Genomic DNA, 21,667 nt, shown 5'->3' on the forward strand with positions numbered 1-21,667 from the left:
TTCATAGGTTGAAAAATTCGTAAGTCGAAAAGCGCCATTGGAAACGCGATTTCCCATAAGAATGCATTGGAAATGGAAAAATTCGTAAGTCGAAGCAACCCTATCTAAAAATCCGTAAGTCGAAAAATCCCTATCTAAAACCGCCACCGTTTCCTTTCAGATGTCGAGACATTCGTAAGCGCGCTCGGCCATTTGCCCCATTCGTAAGTTGAAAAATTCAGTTGTCGAGTCGTTCTTAAGTCGAGGTACCACTGTATTCACTTATTTTGAAGATAACGATTTTTGGAATTCACCGGCTGACTCGTCCCCTCTCTAATATGACCAATATTAAGATGCATATTGAGAAGTACTTGAACAATGAGCAGAAAGCTGGCGTTTGCTATACGTGTAATCAAATCACTAAATATGCCTCTTGGAGACCCTCTCACAAATCTCACAGGCCCTGGGTAGCTTGGCTCTTTGGTCGTGTACACATTACTGTGTTGTAAGCTAGCTCGTTCTTTTTTCTCAATTTATATTGAAGCTGCTCCGGGGGCGGGAAGCACATCAAAATGCTGTATTTCTTAAGAAACAATGGGATAGATACAGATTGTGACTAAGGTCTCCCAAACCAGTGGTTGGAGCACACCGAATGCCAAGTCAACTGCAGTGTGCACACTTTCTTCTGTAAGAAAGAACCTAGCATTGAGCGCTCTAATTCATCCAGACTGTTGCGATGATGATGAAGATGATGATGAATTATTACTTGTACTCTTCCCATCTAACTGGATTGCCCCAGCCACTCAGGGCAGCTTCCGAAAGAATATGAAAGAACATTACAAAACATCAGATATTAAAATCTTCCCGATACAGGGCTGCCTTCAGATAGCCAGACTGGGTTAAAAACAGCCAAGACTCCTGTGTCATGTTAAAGACTCACAGATTTATCATGGGGTAACCTTTCATGTACTCCTCAAAAGCTTACGCTGTGATAAAATCTGTTAGTCTTTAACGTGCCACAGGCGTCTGGGTTGTTTTTTGCTACCCCTCTCAACATCCTTAGGTTGGATTCTAATTGCCCTTCTGCCATTTTCTAATCTCAGCAAACTTTTGCTTCGCAGTCTAATCTGTGACCGCGGAAATAAACAAATGGGTTAAGAAAATTTCTTTTCTAGTCATCGGCAGATGTGTGAGAGGGTCTCTGAAAGTCGTTTTCTTTGTGTAAATATAGCAGAAGGGCAGGGGCCTGGATCAGAGCTGTGGCGTGTGTTCTTTAAAGCATCCCTTACAGAAATGCCCCAAGGTGCTATAAACCTCTGTAGGGTGAGAGGTACAACAATAACAGGCTGCCATCCTGTACATATTTACTTTGGAGTAAGACGTGGTGAATCCTGCGGGTCAATGAGTTTCAGAGTGGGCTGCGTTTAGGACTGCGGTCTCCGTTCTTCCAAAGACACAAAATAGGAGCAGGGAGTCGTAACAATATCTCCCTATCCCATTCATGACGGTTTAAATCAGAATCCCCTTGACAATTATTAGCGGGGTTCTTTTTAGCCTTGATTATACCTAAAACTGATTGCTACCATTATTGCTGGATATTCAAGTCACCTAAAACAGGGGCAGCTCTACTGGTACTCTCCAGATTTTGTCGGCATCCATCCAAACCAGAATGGCCCGTGGTCAGACATGGTGGGATTTGTAGTTAACAACAACTAGAGGGCACCAAGTTGACTCCCCGTGGTCTAAAGGTATTCTATAATCCAAAGGTATTCTATAATCTCTTCTCCCCCCCCCCCCGAAATAATCTGAAATGTTTGGTAGAAGTCTAAACCGAGAAAAGGGTCACCAATTTTTAAAAATTAGTCCTGCCCCTGTTCCTTAAGCGGTGAATTGACTGGCACAAATTTAGCAGGTGAATATTTCCCTGGCATGGAGCTAACATGATGGGGGAAAGCTTCATTTGCAAAAAAAAAAAATCTCTCTGCATGAGGCTGCTGTTAACTGCACAGGAGTAGGGCCAGTGACAACTTTGGCAATTGCACATGCAAGTCCTTCTGGGGGCTGGTTGAAAAGCAAAACGTTCTGCAAGCCGAGACGGAGTTGGCACTTTCAGCCATTTTTAAGACAACGGCTCTTTTTCCTCCCTCCCTCCCTCCCCACCTCCAGTGGTCCAGTCCACCGTCCCTCCCAGCCCCCAGATGTTCAGAATTGGTCCAAAGTTTCCCATGCAGGAAAAACCGACTTAATTTTAGCACCTTCTGTGGTCTTCGTGGAATGGGGCAAACAGAAACCTGCTGAGCAGGATGCAAACTTTGCCCAAGAACCAATGGGTGTCGTTCAGAGGGAAGGTGGCAACAGGATATGGTTGAGAGGGGGTGATTTTTGGCTTGGCCCGTACCATCGGAGCAAGGCATGATCCTCTGTTCAGCAGGAGAGTTTAATTTGAGCCAGGTTTCCAAGACAGTGAGCTCCAGAACCTCTTTTCAAGCGGCAAAATTCGGTCTCGGGAGAACTGTCAAGGTCCTGCTGCTGATACAGAGCCTTTGATATACACAGAGCTTAATGGCCTAAGCTAAATAAGCAGGTCCTTGCCCCCAAGGAGCTTGCAGTCTGAATTTCAACATTGCAGAGAACAAAGGAAGGAGGTGCAGAGAGAGGGGATGTGTGTGAAGGACTGGCAAGCTACACATGCCTTCACAGGGAAACATGGGGAGCTTTCCTGTATTGGGGACCACGGATTGGCAGCAGCTCTCCAACATGATACTGGGAAGCGAAGGGTCTTCCCTAGTCCTACGCAAGAGACCCAAGAAGCTGCCTTTTAGGACCAATGATCTACCTTGACTGGCAGAGGCTCTCCAGAGTCTGGGCCTGTCCACACCAGAAGATGATGTCCTAACCACCCCAGTGTTGTTTCACATCTTCTCTCCCCATCTGCCCGCTTTAAATGGGAGGTTTTTCAATCTGGGCTGTTCTGCACTTTCCAAGGATTGGAGAACCCCACTGTTAGAGGGGGAAAGGTCTGCAACAACCTAGCAGGAGTTGTCAGGGACTGAATTTAGGACTTTCTGCATGCAAAGCAGACTTTCTACCCCTGAGCTAAGGCCCTTATAACGACAAGCCTGGACGTGGCACTGGAGTTCTCTGATGGGATTCTATGAATTTGTTTTGTGTGGATTAAAAACAGCAGGAGGAGGGCTGCAGCACTTGAGGGGGGGTGAACCCTTTCACCTGACATCATTTCTAGCCCATCCTCCAGATGTTTTGGACTACAACTCCCATCAGCCCCAGCCGGCACAGCAAGAGCTGACCTAGAAAGAAGGGTGGGTTTGTTATTCCTGACACGTGACTCCCAAATAAAGAGGCATAATGCAGACCTGACTTCTCGGTCCTTAACACGCTAAAACCACCCAGGCATGTTCACAGTCAGGGGAGCATTAAAGGCTGGGTTTCCCCCCCTTAGAAGTAGTTTATGGGTAGCAGCAAGGGTGATTCTACATGGAATTATGCTGCATGTGATGCTGATGTGAATTAGAATTCCCCACTCCAGTGTATGATGTATGGACAGGTGGGAAAACCCACTGTTTTCCTACCCTGCAACTGGTCTAAAAGAGTTGCCAGCATTTCTATAGCCCCTGCTCCTATGCTTTAAACAGAAGTCTTGCATGCAGACATTTAGCAGGCGACGTTTTCCCACCACCACATCCCCAAGCACACGAGCAGGGCCAGTCAACAACAGTGGCATCCTTTTGAAGCTTTCAGCTTAATCTCCAAATAGAATCTCCAGTTAAAACAAACATGTGAACACATGCCTTTGGATCTCATTCATCACTTCCTATTCCTGCCCCCTCATTTCCCTCTGTTGTCTTCCCAACCTGCTGCCTAAGGGGCTGACTAGTTAACCCAGAATGTTGGTGGTTCGAGCCCATCCAGGGACAGCTATGGGCAGGGCTGTCTTAAGCATATATGGCCCCGGGGTGCATAGATCTGCCCGCCCTCCTCCCAGATTGCCCAGTCCCAGGCACTCAGGAGGGCGGAGCCAGCCAGCTGCCTCAGCATCTTGCTGGCTCGGTTGCCCCCAAGCTCGCGGCGCAGAGCCACCCACAGCAGAAGAGCCCGGCGCGGGGCTCCGACCGATGGGTGGGCTCTTCCCCGGACTCAACTCTCAGGCCCCAGACTCTCGGCCTGGCACCCTTGAGAGCCCGGCACCCGGGTGCCCCGCACCCCTAGAGCCTATGGGTAAGACGGCCCTGTCTGTGGCCAGGATTCCTGCATTGCAAAGGGTTGGCCTAGATGACCCTCGAAGTCTCTTCCAACTCTACCATTCTATGATCAGACTTTTCTTATTTTTTAAAGTTGGCTATGGGTGCCCTGCTGAATGCATCTGCACCTAACACACTGGTCCTAAAAAATGTGGGGGCAAAATTCCAAGGAAGGAAAGGATCTTAGCAAGTAAAGTCTTCTTTCCTCCTCCTGGGGAACATGTGTGTGTCATAAAATAAAGTCCAGAAAAGATGCTCAAGAAAAGATGCTCAAGTTCAAAAAGTTTGAGAAACAAAGATGTTCAATGGGAGTTGTAGTCCAAACATTTGAAGGGCACAAGTTTAGGGAAGGTTGATTTAGACTTATGTTACTCTGCAAGCTCTGTGTTCCCAATGCCACCAAGATAAATGATATATTACTGCTGATATAATGTTAGGGCTTCCACTTGACTAATGAAAGCAGCACAATTTCATGCATCTCTGCCCAGGCCATGTTTATTTAGAAATAACTATTTTCAGTGGTGCTTTCTCACCCAAGTAAGTGTCTTTTGGACCACAGCTTGGGGCGATTAACCAGTTAAGTGGATCAACTACACTGAAATAAATCTGCACATGTAAAAATTACATAGGTCTAAAGCAAAAGAACAAACAAACACGTACTTCCTTTGTTTGGGGATATTGCAGACAGATACTGCTTTTGGGTATTGAAGACACCTAACATGACATTTGACACCTGCAATTACAAAAGCAACTTGTACTAAAAAGTTGAATTCCTTGAATTCAAAAGTTATAAACCTATAGTCCCATTAATTGGCACCTGCCTTTTAGTTGATCAACGTGGCTTTTAATTGTTCCACCTAACCGGTTAATCAACTCAGTGTTGCAGCCCTAGGTCAAGTATTTAAAGTGCCTAAATCTCTGGCCCTCCAGACATTGTTGGACTCCAGCTCCCATCAGCCCCAACTGGCATACCAATAGCCCACGATGATTATGGCAGTCTGGCAACATCTGGAGGGCTACCCTTGGAAGGCTACAAGGAAGCCAGGTGCCTCACAAAAATGAGGAGTTCCTACTCACAGGCTTGATGTTTTAGAAAAGTGATGGCACACTTTTACAAACTGGGAGGCAGGACCATGTTGCTGGCGCACTTTGAAGGTACCCAGTGCCTGGGGCTGCAGTCCCATCCACATATACTTGGAGCCTCCCTGAACACAGTGGGGCACCCACACTTCTGCTTGTGCCATCTCTAGAAAGCGCGGCTCTGAGCGGTTTCCCCCTTGCTCCGCTCTTTTCAAAGGGAAAACCCGCTCTTTAGAGATGGATCAGAACAAACGTCAATCCAGGGGAAAGCCGAATTGCTGTTTGCTCCGATTAAGCACTAGAGAGTGGGTTTTCACTGGGGGACAGCAATAGGAAGTGTGGACAAACCCTGAGCCCAGGACTGCACTGAGTGGCTGCTAAACCAGGGGGCATGTTGGTTACCCCAGTTTAATGAATCCGGGCTTCAACGAGCAAGATTTTGCAAGCCGGCCCTATCTCCTCAGTTGCAGCGACGGAGCAGATCTGACTCCTGGTTTCCCAACAAAGGGGTGGGCTTTGATGTGGCTGTCGCCATGTTTCAAAGGTCTTCTTGTACACAGTGCAGAGGGGTGAGAGATACCTTTGGGGAAAGGGGAGACCAAGCCAGGGCTGGCTGCCAGACCTGCCCCCCGCCCCCGCATGCAAACAACAGATTCTAATGTCCAAGGCTGCCTGTCCAGAGGTGGGGGTGAGGAGGGGGTGATGGCCCCAGTCCAGCTTGCACAACGCCAGCGTCTGCTGTGCTGTTTAGAAAGGATTTGGGGCTATCAGGGAGATGAGAGAGGCCATGGAAAATCTAAACCCCGCGCTCTCCTCCTGAGCAGCAAAAACCAGCAAAACCTGCAGCAGGAAAAGTTGCATCTCCCCGATTGCAAAGGATGGAAGCAGCAAGGAGGGTTCTAAAGAAAATCGCACACCCACGATTGGACAGCTTTTCCAGGAGAGAGAGAAAAAAGAATGTAAACTTTTGTTCAATCCCGGTTGCGGAAGAAAATAACATGAAGGCCCCGAGGTCACCATCCAAACATTTCTTTATAATCCCGTGAGCTTGAAACCTTACTTAAGCGAAAACCAAGAGTCGGCAAACTTATTTGCAGCACAGGGAAATGTGCTCAGTTACAGCGCATGCGTGTGATGTTGCGCAGGGCTCAAACCTAAACCAGGACGTCTATATATTAAATTCCAGAGCCCCAAAATCATTTTTCTCAAAGTGCAACTGGCGTGTTAGGGGGAAGGGAGCCAGCTGGTGCTGCCTGTGCAAACCGATGGGTCCCAGCCAACTCACAATTTATGGGGCATGTTGTGTTTGCTGCATACATAATGGTATCTATAATGGTAAACACAATGAAAGTGTGGGGCGTCGTGTATTTGTAAACATACCGTGAAAGCATGTGTCCTTCCCACTTATTTACAAACGCTCATTTGTCTGGCGCACTTTGCATCTGCAAGCACCATGTGAACGAACACACTGTGTCAAAATGCCACTTGTGTGCCATTTTTTATGGCATATATTCTATGCCTTCCGATGAATCCTGCCCAGTGATGGATTGCGCCCATTCTGGGGAGTCAGGGCAAGCGAGGAGAAGGAAATTTCCTACTGGACCGCAGGAACACCTGGTTAATAAAATCCCAACCACGTGAAGGCGTTGCTGGACGGCCCTGAAATAGCTCTCTCTCTAATCCAAGATAATGAAAGAAGGTTCAAAAGCCATTTGCCTTCTCAGAAACAATAGGAAGGCAACCTTGGTTGGGAGCAGGCTAATCTCCTTCGCTCTTTCTGAAAAGGGTTTACAATGTTTGGCTCAGGAAAAAAAAAATTACAGGCAGACACACCCAAGGCAGGTCTAAAGCAGATGCACGAGGAAATGTCAGGTAGGAGGCCATCTAAAAGCAGCCTTTGCCAGCCTGTCAACCTGCAGATGTTTAGGACTACAACTCCCACCAGCCCCAGCCAGCACAGCTGCGAGTTATAGTCCAAAACATCTGGATTGCCCCAGGCTGGTGAGGGCTGAGCCAAACTTGTGTCGACCGGAGCTGTCGTTGCGAATGCCTTAGAGTCAAACGACATGATATACTGGTCTTCTGTGATCGGAAAAAGCTTTGGAACCTCCTCCCCCAAATCACCCCTCCCCGCCGTGGTTGCTTTTTGAAGAACAAAATTGTGCTAGGAGTTCCAGTGATGGAAAAACAAACTAATGCGTGGTTTTGGCTTATACTGAATCATACCTTTGGTGTCTAGCTCAGAACTAGCTCAGCAGGGCGAACGGTGCTTCCCGGTGGGGACTTCATATTGTAAATGGGTTGTTCAGATAGTGCGGGTCAGCTGTTGACACCAGATTTCTTTCTTTCTTTTATTATTGGATTTCCGCCCAGAAAGGGTTGCTCCGGATTTAATGGTGGAGGGAATATGGGATAATGACGTTTGTGTGTGGACATTGCAAACGTTTGCATGCCAATCTGGAAGCTCGTGAAGTGCTGTTTTACTGCACGCTAAAGAACGGAAGCAAGCTCTCTCTCAATCCCATGACTTCACGTGGAGTTGCCATTGGCTTCTTTACAGATTTCTATCCAGTGGCCTTTCAGGGGATCTAGCCTCGGCGAGGGACACAATAGCAAAATGCAATGACAAAAAAATTCAAATACCTCTGGTTATGAACTTAATTTGTTCCGGAGGTCCGTTCTTAACCTGAAACCGTTCTTAACCTGAGGTACCACTTTAGCTAATGGGGCCTCCCGCTGCCGCTGCTGTGCAATTTCTGTTCTCATCCTGAGGTAAAGTTCTTAACCCGAGGTACTACTTCCGGGTTAGCGGAGTCTGTAACCCGAAATGTTTGTAACCCGAGGTACCACAGTAACAATAAAAGAGCACAAGACATCAGAAAATAACATTAGAAGAACTTGCTCCATAAGATGCCCCAATTCCCCCAAATGTACGCACTGATTTTCTTTCACATAGGGTCAAATTAGGGACCCAGGTGGCGCTGTGGGTTAAACCACTGAGCCTAGGGCTTGCTGATCAGAAGGTCGGCGGTTCGAATCCCTGTGACGGGGTGAGCTCCCATTGCTTGGGTCCCAGCTCCTGCCTACCTAGCAGTTCGAAAGCACGTCAAAATGCAAGTAGATAAATAGGAACCGCTACAGCGGGAAGGTAAACAGCGTTTCCATGTGCTGCTCTGGTTTGCCAGAAGCAGCTTTGTCATGCTGGCCACATGACCTGGAAGCTATACGCCGGCTCCCTCGGCCAATAATGCGAGATGAGCGCGCAACCCCAGAGTCGGTCACGACTGGACCTAATGGTCAGGGGTCCCTTTACCTTTACCTTAGGGTCAAATTATTAAGAAAGAGAGTCGGCAGCTACATGTTCAAGGAGAAGATGGTCTGGGAATCCTCCACACACTAAAGTTTTGCTGCTTGTGCCACCTGGGCACCCAAGCCGCTGGGTGGCAACCCAGCACGCAGGGCCCACCAACCTGGCACCCAGTATGAAATACGGGGATGTTTAATAGGGTCTGTTCAACGTAGGAGAGGACGAGCCAAGGCAAATTTCAACTGAGCAGGAAGGGCAGACACGTCTCTTGCGCACTGTGGATATTTGAGGAGGTATTTATTGAGATCTTTTGTGGGTGTGATAGGAAGTACTGGCGAACACGCTGGCGCCTGCAGGCACACCCCTATGGATATATGCCTGGGATCGCTCACGCACTCAAGTTTTGCACATCGTCTGCACGGCAACGTCGCCATCAAAATGCTGGCCTGCTTCCCCATTTAATCCTGATTTCCTGTATCTTTGGATAACCTCATAATTTAAAGGTGGAAACAGTAGGCAAATCTGGATTAAGTGAGTAAAAAAAAGTATACAGGGCAGCAATTTGATGAGGACAACATAATGTGGACCCTGAGAAAACTAAATTTTTGTCATTTTTACATGGTAATAGCGCAAATTTTAAGGTCTGCTTTAGCGCTGTGTGATTTTTTAATATGCTGGCCCAAAATCAGTTTCGAAATCACCCCACAATAACAATTTTAACCCTATATCACTTCTCGCGCGAGGGAGGGCAGAGCAGCCGATTTCAAGGCACTGCGGATATTGCATGATGATCTCCGCCGATAACGCTGCTGATCTGATCTGCCTCCCCTCACGCCGAGGGAGACCAGGGCAGCCAATTGTGAGGTGGTGCTGCCTTCCCCGCTCCTTGGCAGAGAACAGGGCAGACCGCCAGCTAAACACCGTGGTGTGGCGGTATATCACAATGTCGAACCACCACTGTCCTCGCTGCAGCTTGTTTTCTACTCATTTTCACCAGCAATATACCACTGAGTGAAGCCGCCATCGCGGTCTGCCCCTCATACCGGCCCTGGGCAATATACAGTGGTACCTTTCGACTCCCGGAACTGTTCGAAAACCAAGGTGCGGCTTCCGATTGGCTGCAGGAGCTTCCTGCACTCAATTGGAAGCCGCGTCAGCCGTTCGGCTTCCAAAAAACGTTCGCAAACCGGAACACTTACTTCCGGGTTTGCGGTGTTCAGGAGCCAATTTGTTCAGGAGCCAAGCCGTTCAACAACCAAGGTACCACTGTATTGATCTATCGCCCAGGCCTACCCTCCCATCCCCATCCCCTCCCACTCAAACCATGCTGTGGAGGTGACTCCGTTTCCTCTCCTCTTCCCACCCGCCCAACCTTCATGACTGCTCCTTCCTTCATCCCCACGCCTGACCTCCAGTTTCAGAACATCAAGATGTTTAGCTGCTGATACATCATGATGTTGAAAAACAGGTATCTCTTAGCCCTGGTCTTGTTTTTAAGTATACCTAGAATCCTTTGCTTATTAGGGGCTACCCCACATTTTGTTCCAAAAAAAAAAAAAAAAATAGATGCAGAGGGTAATGCACACGAAAGCTTATACCAAGAACAAACTTAGTTGGTCTCTAAGGTGCTACTGGACAATTTTTTAATTTTTTTATAAACAATATTTTGACTGCATCAGACCAACACGGCTACCTACCTAAACCTAGTACTGTACAATTATCAATTTTTTCAAAGGTAGGGGGTCCTGTGAGTGGGCTTTTGAAAAATAGGGGGTTCCTCAGTAATTAGCTAAATGGGAACCACTTTTTGTAGAGAAACTTTTTCTCCCTCTCTCATAACGCTAGAACTCCGATGAAGCCGAATGTCGGAAGATTCAGGACAGATAAAAGAAAGTACTTTTTCATGCAGTTAAACAATGGAATTGCTCCCACAAGAGGTAGTGATAGCAGACAAGTTCGGATGGTTTTTTAAAGAGGATTAGTCAAATTCATTGAGGATAAAATGAATGAGGATAAAATGGCTATCAACCTTGTTCAATGTATGATTCTGAATCTCAGTTGCTGGAAGGCACAGGAGGAAAGAGTTGTTCTTGTGCACCGATCCTGCTGAGGGGTTTCCCTCATGGGCGTTTATCTGGTTGGCCACGGTGAGAATACTGGATTACATTTTCAAACTGCCACACCAAAGAGCCCTTAGACTTCCTGTGCAAGTTCACAAGAGCCCCAAGACACTACTACTACTACTACTAATAATAATAATAATAATAGCATTTCTGATATTTCAGAAGGAAGATAAATTATAGGCACAAGGCCACACAGCCCCAAATTCCAAATTAAAATGTATCCTACCATTAACTGCATATATCTGTGCATACATCCAGCTCTGTTCTGAAATAAGTTACTCTGAAATTCTGGAATCAATTGCCCCGTTCTGAAATCAGTCACAGTTTTTGCTCCTCTGGCCAGACGTTCTTCCAAGGTCTCTTACTTTACATATACCTTGACCCAAAGTATTCACGTTCGATTGGCAGTGTGTTGTGTTTCTTGAACATATCTAAGCATGGTGTTGTACGTCTTAGGAACATTTTCTAAACTACATTTCCTGCAAAACAGTTAGCTGTTGCTTTGGAAACTTAAGTAGCATTGCATTTAGGGGGGGGGGAATTCCTTGCATTTTTCTGTCCCATCTTCAAACCAGAACTAATTATGATTATTGCTCCATCTATACTGCCATTTCTGTTAGCCCAAACCACAGTTTCCAGACCAACTTTGAACAACCCCTTAGTGGAAACAATGGTTAGCAGAAACCATTGATCCACAGTTAGCTTCAAAACAGAAATGTGCAGATTTTCATGTAAGGTTGCATGCAGTTGCATGTGAGAATCTGTAGACTGGGAGCATAATGTTGGCAACAGAAGAGTAACTAGAGTGGTGACTGGGAGCTGCCGCCAAGACCACATAACACCGGTCTTGAAAGATCTACATTGGCTCCCAGTACGTTTCCGAGCACAATTCAAAGTGTTGGTGCTGACCTTTAAAGACTAAATGGCCTCGGTCCAATATAACTGAAGGAGCATCTCCAGCCCCATCGTTCTGCCCGGACACTGAGGTCCAGCACCGAGGGCCTTCTGGCGGTTCCCTTGTTGCGAGAAGCCGAGTTGCAGGGAACCAGGCAGAGGGCCTTCTCGGTAGTGGCGCCCGCCCTGTGGAACGCCCTCCCATCAGATGTCAAAGAGAAAAACAGCTACCAGATTTTTAGAAGACACCTGAAGGCAGCCCTGTTTAGGGAGGCTTTTAATGTTTAACCAATTATTTTATTCTATTTTTCTGTTGGAAGCCGCCCAGAGTGGCTGGGGAAACCCAGCCAGATGGGCCAGGTATAAATAATAACTTCTTCTTCTTCTTCTTCTTCTTCTTCTTCTTCTTCTTCTTCTTCTTCTTCTTCTTCTTCTTCTTCTTCTTCTTCTTCTTCTTCTTCTTCTTCTTCTTACGACATTTCTGACCCTCCCTGGTTCTAAAGTCACACACAAGGAGCATTTACGAGAACAAAAAATGATGGGGCAGTGTAGAGAAACAACCAGCCCTACAAATTACAAGTGAATCAGCAAGGGCCGTTGTCCAGAGAGCATTTATCCCAGCTCAATCTTGGCTAGTGGGGGAAGGAAGGCTCTTCCACCTGCCTCTCCTAGAACGCCCCTCAAGCTTGGGGGGGGGCGTTTCCTGCCCCACATTCAGCAACACACACCCACACCCCACATAACCATTTTATAAGGGCGGTGAACCAATGCAACAGCCCGCCTGCTCCACCACCCATAACTGTGAGGGTGGAGCAATAAAACAGGTTGCAGAAGGCTGTTAGACAAACATTTGGGTGGATTGCTTTATTCCAAGAAATGGAAGGCGGAACAAGTCTGCACAGTGTAGCGCCAGACAGGAAAATCCCCAGTTCAAATCTCACCTCGGCTAACTAGGTGGACCTTAGGCAAGCCATACCAGGCTTGTCCATACCGGAGTTTAATGTCTGCTTCTCATTGAATTTGCATAGTCCACATGATGTTACCGCCCCCCCCCCAGCAGCAGCCACCTCCATGCTTTCCTTCTACAGTGGTACCTCGGTTTATGAACACAATTGGTTCCGGAAGTCTGTTCATAAACTGAAGCGTTCATAAACTGAAGCGAACTTTCCCATTGAAAGTAATGGAAAGTGAATTAATCCGTTCCAGACGGTCTGCGGAGTAAGCGTTCATAAACTGAAGCAAACTTTCCCATTGAAAGTAATGGAAAGTGGATTAATCCGTTCCAGACTGGTCTGTGGAGTACTCAACCTGAAGTGTACTTAACCCGAGGTATGAGTGTTACTGAATCGTTCATAAACTGAAGCATGGGTGTAATTGGTTCCGGAAGTCTGTTCATAAACTGAAGCGTTCATAAACTGAAGCAAACTTTCCCATTGAAAGTAATGGAAAATGAATTAATCCGTTCCAGATGGGTCCGCGGCGTTCATAAACTGAAAATTCATAAACCGAGGTGTTCATAAACCGAGGTTCCACTGTATAATAAATTCAGGTTCCCTGATTGAGGGGATGATCCGATAAGCTGAGCAAAACCGGGCTGCAAACTGCTCCGTTCAGGGTTGCAGGCGATTTGTGTCCATGTTTGGGGGCGACACAGAAGCAACCCTCGCTTTCTGCCACTCTCCTTTCCATGCCTGCTACTTCCTCAATGCGTTCATTTCCCCACCCCCCAGTCGTACTCATAACTATTTATGTTATGGTGTGCCCTGAGTCCCGAACCGGGGAGGGAGGGGTTGTTTGTTTGTTTGTTTGTTTGTCTATCCATCCCTCAGGTTTGCACAAAACCAGAAAGCAACACAAGCAAATATATAACTGCGCAACCGGGGTGCTTTTGCATACAATTCAGATACATGTGGGTGGAGACGATTCCAATCTAATTTGAATGGGGTGGGGAGTGGACAAATGGCCAAATAATGCTCAAATGTGGAAAAACTCAATTGTCTCTCAGCCCCACCCCTCCCTTGGCCATCTATAGTAACAATGAACTACCTTACAGGCCTGTTGTAAGGATTGCTACCTAAAAAACACTTTTTAAATGCTAAGCGCCCTGTCACTGTCGCTATAAAGGAGACTGGATTTTTGTTTTTAAGGAGTCTCTTCTCTGCTGCTTCTCAAAGGTTGGCACTGATAGACCAAGAGCCCCTTTGGATTCTTAGATATCAAATGAGCAGTGGCCCTTCCCTTTTTGCCTCAGTGAAATTCTTGGTTCAACTGGGATTTAAATCTGGGTTTCCTACCAACCAAACCCAACACTCTAACTTTTTTCAGGCAGGCCTCCTTTCTTACACAAAAACCCATCCAGGTCCACTGATGTCTTCCTGCTGCCTTTCAAGGCCTTCAGAACAGGCTCCATGAACAAATTTTATGGCCCCCGTCACCCACAGCAACAGACGACAGGCATATGGCCAGTGAGGACTGTGGCACCAAACTGTATTGCTTGGTATCGCCCATCCCTTGGCAGCAGATCCTTACTTATCCTCGAGGATCAATAGTTTTGCCAATTAAGTCCCTATCTTAAGTAAATAGCAGGTGCTGCTTCGCTGCCTTGAAGCATCTGGTTCAGTGGCTTTGAGCAAATAAAGGACTGGTAAACAAAGATGGCGCCCCTGGGGATCATGGACCACCAGCCCACCTCATCTGAAATGGAGGAAAGCTTCAGCAATGGCAGCCCAAACTTTCTGAGAGGGCATTTTCTACTCTCTGTTCCCTGTGAGATGTTACTAACCAGGGATGTTTCACCTGGGAACTCTCAAGTGCACCTCATATTTTCCTTTCCGCGAAATTTCAGTGGCAAGCCTAGTGGCAGATCTTCCTTCTATTTGTAGCCCATCTGTATATTTTCCCCTAGTAGAGCAAGGAAAGGGAGAGGTTTCAGTCCCTCCCTTTGTGTGCTTCTCTGTGAGGAAATGTCCCCCTTTCTCTTATAACTTGTGCCAGTGGTGCAAGTGGACCCTTTTCCTTTTATACTTCCTAGCATAAAATGGTCTTTTCGCTCCATTCTTTGGGCAAGCAGTTGTTCCGTCATCAACACCTTTTCATCTGTGGCACAAGATAAATTCAACAGGTGCAGCTGCCTGCTTTTACTGTACTTCAGTGGCGGGAAAAGCCCTACCTCTTGATTTCTGCCTGCTGTGTAACTATCAAAAGCGTTAAATGTTGGACCAAACAAAATATAAAAAAAATCCTTCCAGTAGCACCTTAGAGACCAACTAAGTTTGACATTGGTATGAGCTTTCGTGTGCAGGCAGACGTCTTCAGAAATGTTGGACCATTTCTTTGCCATTTGTCTCCCTGGGGAATGCTCTATCTCTCCTGTAACCATCTCCATTTGTCTCCCACAGGTGTTTCCTTCGGTGAGCACGATGACGTCCAGCTTGGGGCCTATGAACTCAATTAATTCCTACGTGACGCTGAACCCCCTCACTTCCCCCAGCTCCATGAACATGCCTTATCCAAACAGCGGATTGAGTAGCCCTTCTCTCACTGGACTGACCAACGCCACCAGTTCGATGGGCCTCCCATCGGTGGCGTCTCCCGTCAGCCCAGTATTGACTCAGCTGGGAGCTCAGGCCCCCACACTCAACTCTCTGTCACCTTACCAAAATGTCGGCCAGTCCATGGCCCCGCTAAGCTACTCACCGTCAAGCATGAACAGGCCCAAGGAGATCAACAAGTCGTACCGGCGCACGCTGACCCATGCTAAGCCTCCCTATTCCTACATCTCCCTCATCACCATGGCGATTCAGCAGGCCCCGAGCAAGATGCTGACCCTCAACGAGATCTACCAGTGGATCATGGACCTCTTCCCTTACTACCGCGAAAACCAGCAGCGCTGGCAGAACTCCATCCGCCACTCCCTCTCCTTCAACGATTGCTTCGTCAAGGTGGCCCGTTCCCCGGACAAGCCCGGCAAAGGCTCCTACTGGGCCCTCCACCCAAATTCAGGCAACATGTTTGAGAATGGCTGTTACCTGAGGAGGCAGAAGCGTTTCAAAATCGAGGACAAGGCCAAGAAGCCGAACTCCAAAGGCTCCAACGCCCAAGAGCAGGCGTCCAAGATTCCCGAGGGTCTTCAAGAAGGCCAGAGCCCCAACACGGGCTCGGAAGGAGCAGAGTCGGGCCACTCAGACACCTCCCATGGCTCCGAGGAGCAAAGGGGTTTGGTGCAACTCGATTGTTCCGGGGGTCAGGGCTCACCCCCCGTTTCTGAGGCCTCCCCAGCCCCCATCTCCCAGTCCATGAATAGCCACTACTTTGCCACCTCGATTACCAACCTGGATCTCCCGAGCGACCTCAAAATGGACCCTCAGTTCAACTTCAACCATCCCTTTTCCATCACCAACTTGATGTCCACGGAGCAGAACCACAAGATTGACCTGAAGTCCTACGAGCAAGCCATGGCCTACAGTGGCTACAGCTCCCCACACTCGGTGGAAAGCAAACACCCCTACGAGGCATCCACTTCGCTCAGCGAGACCGGCTCCTATTATCAGAGCCTGTACAGCCGCTCCTTGCTCAACGCCTCGTAAGGTTGTCGTTGCAAGACAGGAGGGGGCCAAAGGAACAAGAGAAGCTCTGCCTCGTGCCGCCATCACCAGCAAGACCATCCACGAGATGTTCTCTCCCACCGCCATCCAATCGCATCATGGCCCGTGGGACGGAGAAAGCAACCAGAGACTTGGCCTACTAGACTCTCTTGACGAATCATTACGCTTTCCAGACCTCAAAACCGAAATTGCCTCATAGTGGTCAAGAGCTCCTTTGACGGCCTTCCATGTCAATGGACTCACTTGCCCATCATGACCAGGGAAAAGCAAGGATGAACAAGCTCACACACCTTGCGGCCACCAACCAATGGCCAGTTGGGTGATAAAGGCCATGGACGGACTCATCTATACTTCAGCATGGGTTCACACCCATGGCAAATCCCCACCACCTCAAAATGGTGGACCCCACTCTGAATTTTACAGTGACTACAGATGTCTGATATATCTCCAGGAGTGGAGCTTGGATGGGTGTTCAGGAATACATGAAAAGGGGCAGAGAAACGGAAATTTGCTAGCTGGGGAACCATCCCTTGGCCCAGAACATTGGACTTTCCTGTCTCAACGCAGATGTTACAGTCAACAGTTGAACTCTTGTCTTGAGATTCTCAAACCCACCCGTTTAGGTCAGAATGATACATGGCAGGACTCCATTGTTACACACACACACACACACGGGTTTGGTTACCCCAAAGACAATTTAGGCCTCAGCCTGAAGAGGAGCAGGGAAAATATAGTTCACATCTATCTTCTTCTTTTTTTAAAAGAAAAAAAAGGAAAAGTGGCTTTATATATTTAAATATTTGTGCTTTCTGTTGGGAAAAAGGGTAAGAGCTGATTTAATATATCATACTTTAGAGACAATTCAAGGGGGTGTTTGTTTCAAGTGTGTTTGTCTCTCCTTTTCTTTTTGGTATTAATGATAATTAAAGCAAAACGGTATTCAGGGTCCGTCCGTCCATCCCCCACACGCCATCCCACCACTAGCAAGGAATTTATAATTCTGATCTGGTGGCACAAGCAACAAAAGACTCCTGGCTCCCAGTACTTAAGACCTCGAAAATATTTATTTATTTTTTAACGCATACTTCTCCCGATCTTCCAGGGCTGAGGGTGGGTAGGAGTGAAGCTGCCTTCGTCAGGCCCAGCTCACTATTCGCCTAACACAGACTGACAGCACTTCTTCAAGATTTGGGACAGGCTTCTCCCACAGCCCCACCCGGACATCCCAGGGGTTAAATCTGGGCCTTTTAAAAAAAAAATTATGCATGCAAGGCCAATGCTGTATCTTTGAGCTACAAACCCTTCTGCACAACCACCACCTCTGCAGAGCAGAAACAGTGGGCATAAACTTAAAAAATAAAATAAAAATCAACCGCCACTATCAAGCCCAGATACTCAATGAGATCTCTTTTTGCAAAAACGATTTGGAAACGGCTGCCCAATCACAGTGTACAATTAACAACAACAAAAAAAGAGTGTAACCCAGAATAAAAGGGGGGGGAATAGGCACAGTGAAGTTACATTGCTGACAATGGAACTTACCTATTTTTTTGAATTGAATCGGTATCACTACCAATAAACCTTGGCTTGTATCTCCATATCGTTATCTCCCTTTGTAGTCCTTTCTCATCCTTCGAATGCCTGCAAAGAGACACAGCTTACTTCAAAGTGCCAAGGAAACCACACGCTTGTGCGAACAGGGCTAGATCATAGAATTGGAAGGGACCCCCAGAGGCCCTGTAGTCCACCCCCGCAATGCAGCTAAAGCATCCGTGGCAGATGGCCGCCCAAACTCTGCTTAAAAACCTCCGAGGGGGGAGTGACCACAACCTCCCAAGGGAGACCATTCCAGGGTTGAACGGCTCTTGCCGTTCTTAGGTATAACAGTATATAGCCTGATTAAATAAGTCGGCCCAATGGCACAACAGCTCCTGCCTCCTGAGTTTAACGCTTTGCAAAATCTGCACCATCTTTTTTATACTTCTCCTCTCTAACCCCGTTCAGCTTCCTAGATTCGCAGGGCAACTACTGAAACCCAACCATCAAACGGTACGCATGTCCTGGAAAAAAAGAGGACATATGGCCAACCCCAAATCTGGCCCACCTCAGGTGTTTATTTATTAAAAGTTCTACCCCATTTTTCACCACATCTGGGTCTCAAAGCAGCTCCCCCCCCCAAAAAAAATTGCAATATACAAAACTTAAAACGGACTGAAACACTCAAGAACAGCATTTCTGGTTACAAAGGGCTCCTGAAATCCAGCTGTTTTTAGCCTGGCACCTGAAACTCGGCAGGGATGGTGCCCACCTGGTTTCTAATGGGAGTTCCATAGAGATGGGCCACTTTCCTTAAAGGAACCAACTAACGGGCAAGATTGACATCTGTCTGGGGAATATTTGCCTCAGCCGGCACAAGCCAACCATGTCATTAACTCTAAGGAAGCTGAACCTTTGTTTTGGCCTAGCAGCCCCTGCCAATAGCAAAAGGGAAGCCATTTTGAAGTGGCCAGCCGACAACACAGCTTGCCAGGCCCCATTGCCACCCTGGCTGTTCATTCACAAGCCTATTTTGGCAGTTTGAGAGAAAGATATGGCAGGAGATGAAATCACAAGGGTGCACGAGAATAAAAGTTTTTTTTTGTTTTTGTTTTGTCCAACATGTGCTGAAATACATTCTTCTTCAGGGGCGCTTAGAAAGCCGAGTGCTCTGGAGCATTGTGCTCTGTGGAATTTTAATCTGAAACGCACTGGGTCAATAAAATGTTATGGTACACTTTGGTTTGGTTTTTTTAAAATCTCCCTGCCATTACTGTTTTCCCACCGCAGTGGTCTGGATTCGGCCCTCCTTTCACGAAGCGCTCCACAAGATTCAAAATGGCAGGGAGATCACCTGTAGCGTTTGTTAGCCATGAGGGAAAAAACATCGCCCCAGAAACGAGCACATTAAGGCCCCAAATTAAGGAGCCTTCAAGGAAAGGGAACAGCAGAAAGTGGGGACATTAAGGTCCTTCCTTGGTCACACATCCTATCTCTCACGGCTCCCCTCAGGCTTCTTATTTGACTTTCCAGAGAAACTGGAAGGAACTAAGGGACCTAAGATGGAGTCGCAATGGTGCCTTGCTCCTTCCATTTTATTTTTCCACCAACGATCACCAAGCCCCTTCCTTTTTATTTCTACATAGCCAAGAATGAGTTGAGGAGATGTTAGGCTGTTGGGTTTCTGTCTCTCGCCTTTCATAAACATCACAGCTTCACCATTAAACCATGCTAAACCAAACCTTGTCTTAGCAAGGCAAAGTGGACACATGCATGCTTCCAATAAGCCGCAGCTGATGGGAGTTGTAGTCCAAAACATCTGGAGGGCATTAGATTGAGGAAGATTGCTAGATGGTGCCTTTTTATAAATAATTCCAGTGGGCCTGTGTACTCCGTAGGGATGCTGAAGGGACAAGTACCCCTTTGCTTAAAATAAGAGTGACCTGGATTGTTGATATTACTACAGATATTTTGAGGAATACAAAACCCACAATAAGCTAACATACGGTAAAAGGCAAGCCTTTTGCAAGAGAGTAGGCCATTAAACGTTGCTGCCTCCCCTGCCAGTCCTTGGATCTGAAATGACACCCCTATCCCCAGGCTTCCCTGCATTTCTGGAAAGTGTCCCCTTCTTTGATGTGTGCTAAGCCAGTGGTTCCCAACAGGTGGTCCGCGGACCCTCAGGGGTCCGCGAGCTATGCCAGAGGGGTCCGCAAGATACTATTAGAATAAAAAAAAATATTAAATATATTTCGTATGATAACAGATTTTTTGTTTTGGCCGCTTCCTGCATGAGCAGAGTCTAGCGCAAAACTAGAATTAGATAGAGGCAGTAGTTCTGCTGTATGCCCGTTAGGTGGCGCTTTACAAACACTACTGTTTTGCAAAGAGGCAGCGCGCGCATTCTACTAACGCTCACCTCCCCAAGATGCTTTGCGTGTGTCGGCTTCATTTGTGCGCTACTGCGCAGGTACCCTGTCTTCCCCATTCCCCTCCCTGCTCGCTGGCGCGCGCTGCCTCTTTGCAAGGCAGTAGTGTTTGTAAACAAAGCGTTGTTTTTCGCGGAAGCTACAGTTCGCGTAGTTAAAAATGGACCGTTGGTTAAAAAGTGGTTCATCTCATTAAGAACTGAAAATTAAAATTAACTGTATACTGATGGAGTACTCTGTTGTAACTGTAAAAAACGTATAAATATAAAATATAAAAAGACTCTAAATTTGGCTCTCACTTTTTAATTTTAGGATTAGGAATTAATGGGGGTCCTTGTCACAATAGCGGCTCGATGAGGGGTCCTCGAGAAAATTTTGTTGGGAACCCCTGTGCTAAGCAATGCCATCCGCAGTCAAGGAGATCTGAATTTGCCAGACAAAAGGAAAGCTCTTTGCAACACAAGCTGGCTCCTCTGTGCACACATCTACATAAGCCCTCTGTTTTGCCAGGTGGGATCAGAGCTCCTCTGCAACTCTTGTGAAAGGGGGAGTTCTTGTGAAAGGGGAGATTAAACTTTGCCAGTCATGAATCTGTGGATAGCTTAGATCAGGGGTGGCCAACTTCCAAGAGACTGCAATCTACTCACAGAGCTAAAAACTGGCAGTGATCTTTTTGGGGTTCAGGTCAAAGTTGTTGAACTTTTTTTAGGAAGGAGGAAAACCGATTTTTGGGGGAGGGTTCAGGTCAAAGTTGTTGAGTTTTTTCAGGGAGGAGGTAAAATGTTGAGCTTTTCTTAGGGGAGCCACAGTTGTTCAGCTTCTTTGGGGGGAGCCAATGATCTACTGCAGTCATCCAATGATCTACCGGTAGATCACGATCTACCTGTTGGACATGCCTGGCTTAGATCATCTAACGTCCTGAAATCTGCAGGCGAGTTGAGCAAAAGAGGCCTAACTTTAGAATTCAAGAGTGGAATGGTGATTCAGACAAGGGTTCGGTCTTAAAAACCTAGAAGCATGACATGTTTAGGAGTACCTGAGATTCCTCACAAATTCTGATGAAGAGGAGCAAGATTTCGGGGGGGGGAAGTGGCAGAGGGAATACAGCTCGCTCTAATTGCAACCTTCGTTAAATTAATCACACTATCCCTGCAGGCCACTGCCCCAACCTTTATCCTCCACCACTGCCACGCACCCACAGTGGTCCATGACCCCTGGGTTTGTTTACTCCTCAAATACAGTGCCCACACTTATCCTCTGGCATGGTGATGGTGGGGGAAGAATCCAGGTCTTCAAATCCCACCTCCTACTGCCCTTGCAGTGCAGATTAATCATTAACCGGCCAAAGCCCCAACACCCAGGCGCCAGGGTCATACAAGAGCCACGTGGCCAAGCGCACACCACAAGGGGACGTGTCCTAAGCATGCATGTCTTGCAAACCCAGTCAGCTTCTCTC

At 47.3% G+C, this 21,667-nt stretch overlaps 1 protein-coding gene across 1 annotated transcript in view; it reads left to right on the forward strand.

Moving 5' to 3' along the window:
• The window catches only part of FOXA3 (forkhead box A3), a 30,333-nt gene extending 11,112 nt beyond the window's left edge, over positions 1–19,221 (forward strand). Inside the window, exon 2 of the mRNA XM_035119173.2 lies at positions 15,041–19,221. Coding sequence (XP_034975064.2) covers positions 15,041–16,228 — 1,188 coding nt within the window. The 3' untranslated portion in view covers positions 16,229–19,221. The remainder of the gene's footprint in view (positions 1–15,040) is intronic.
• Positions 19,222–21,667: the final 2,446 nt, after the last annotated feature.

This window comes from Zootoca vivipara, chromosome 6, assembly GCF_963506605.1.
Source record: "Zootoca vivipara chromosome 6, rZooViv1.1, whole genome shotgun sequence".
Classification (NCBI taxonomy): domain Eukaryota; kingdom Metazoa; phylum Chordata; class Lepidosauria; order Squamata; family Lacertidae; genus Zootoca; species Zootoca vivipara.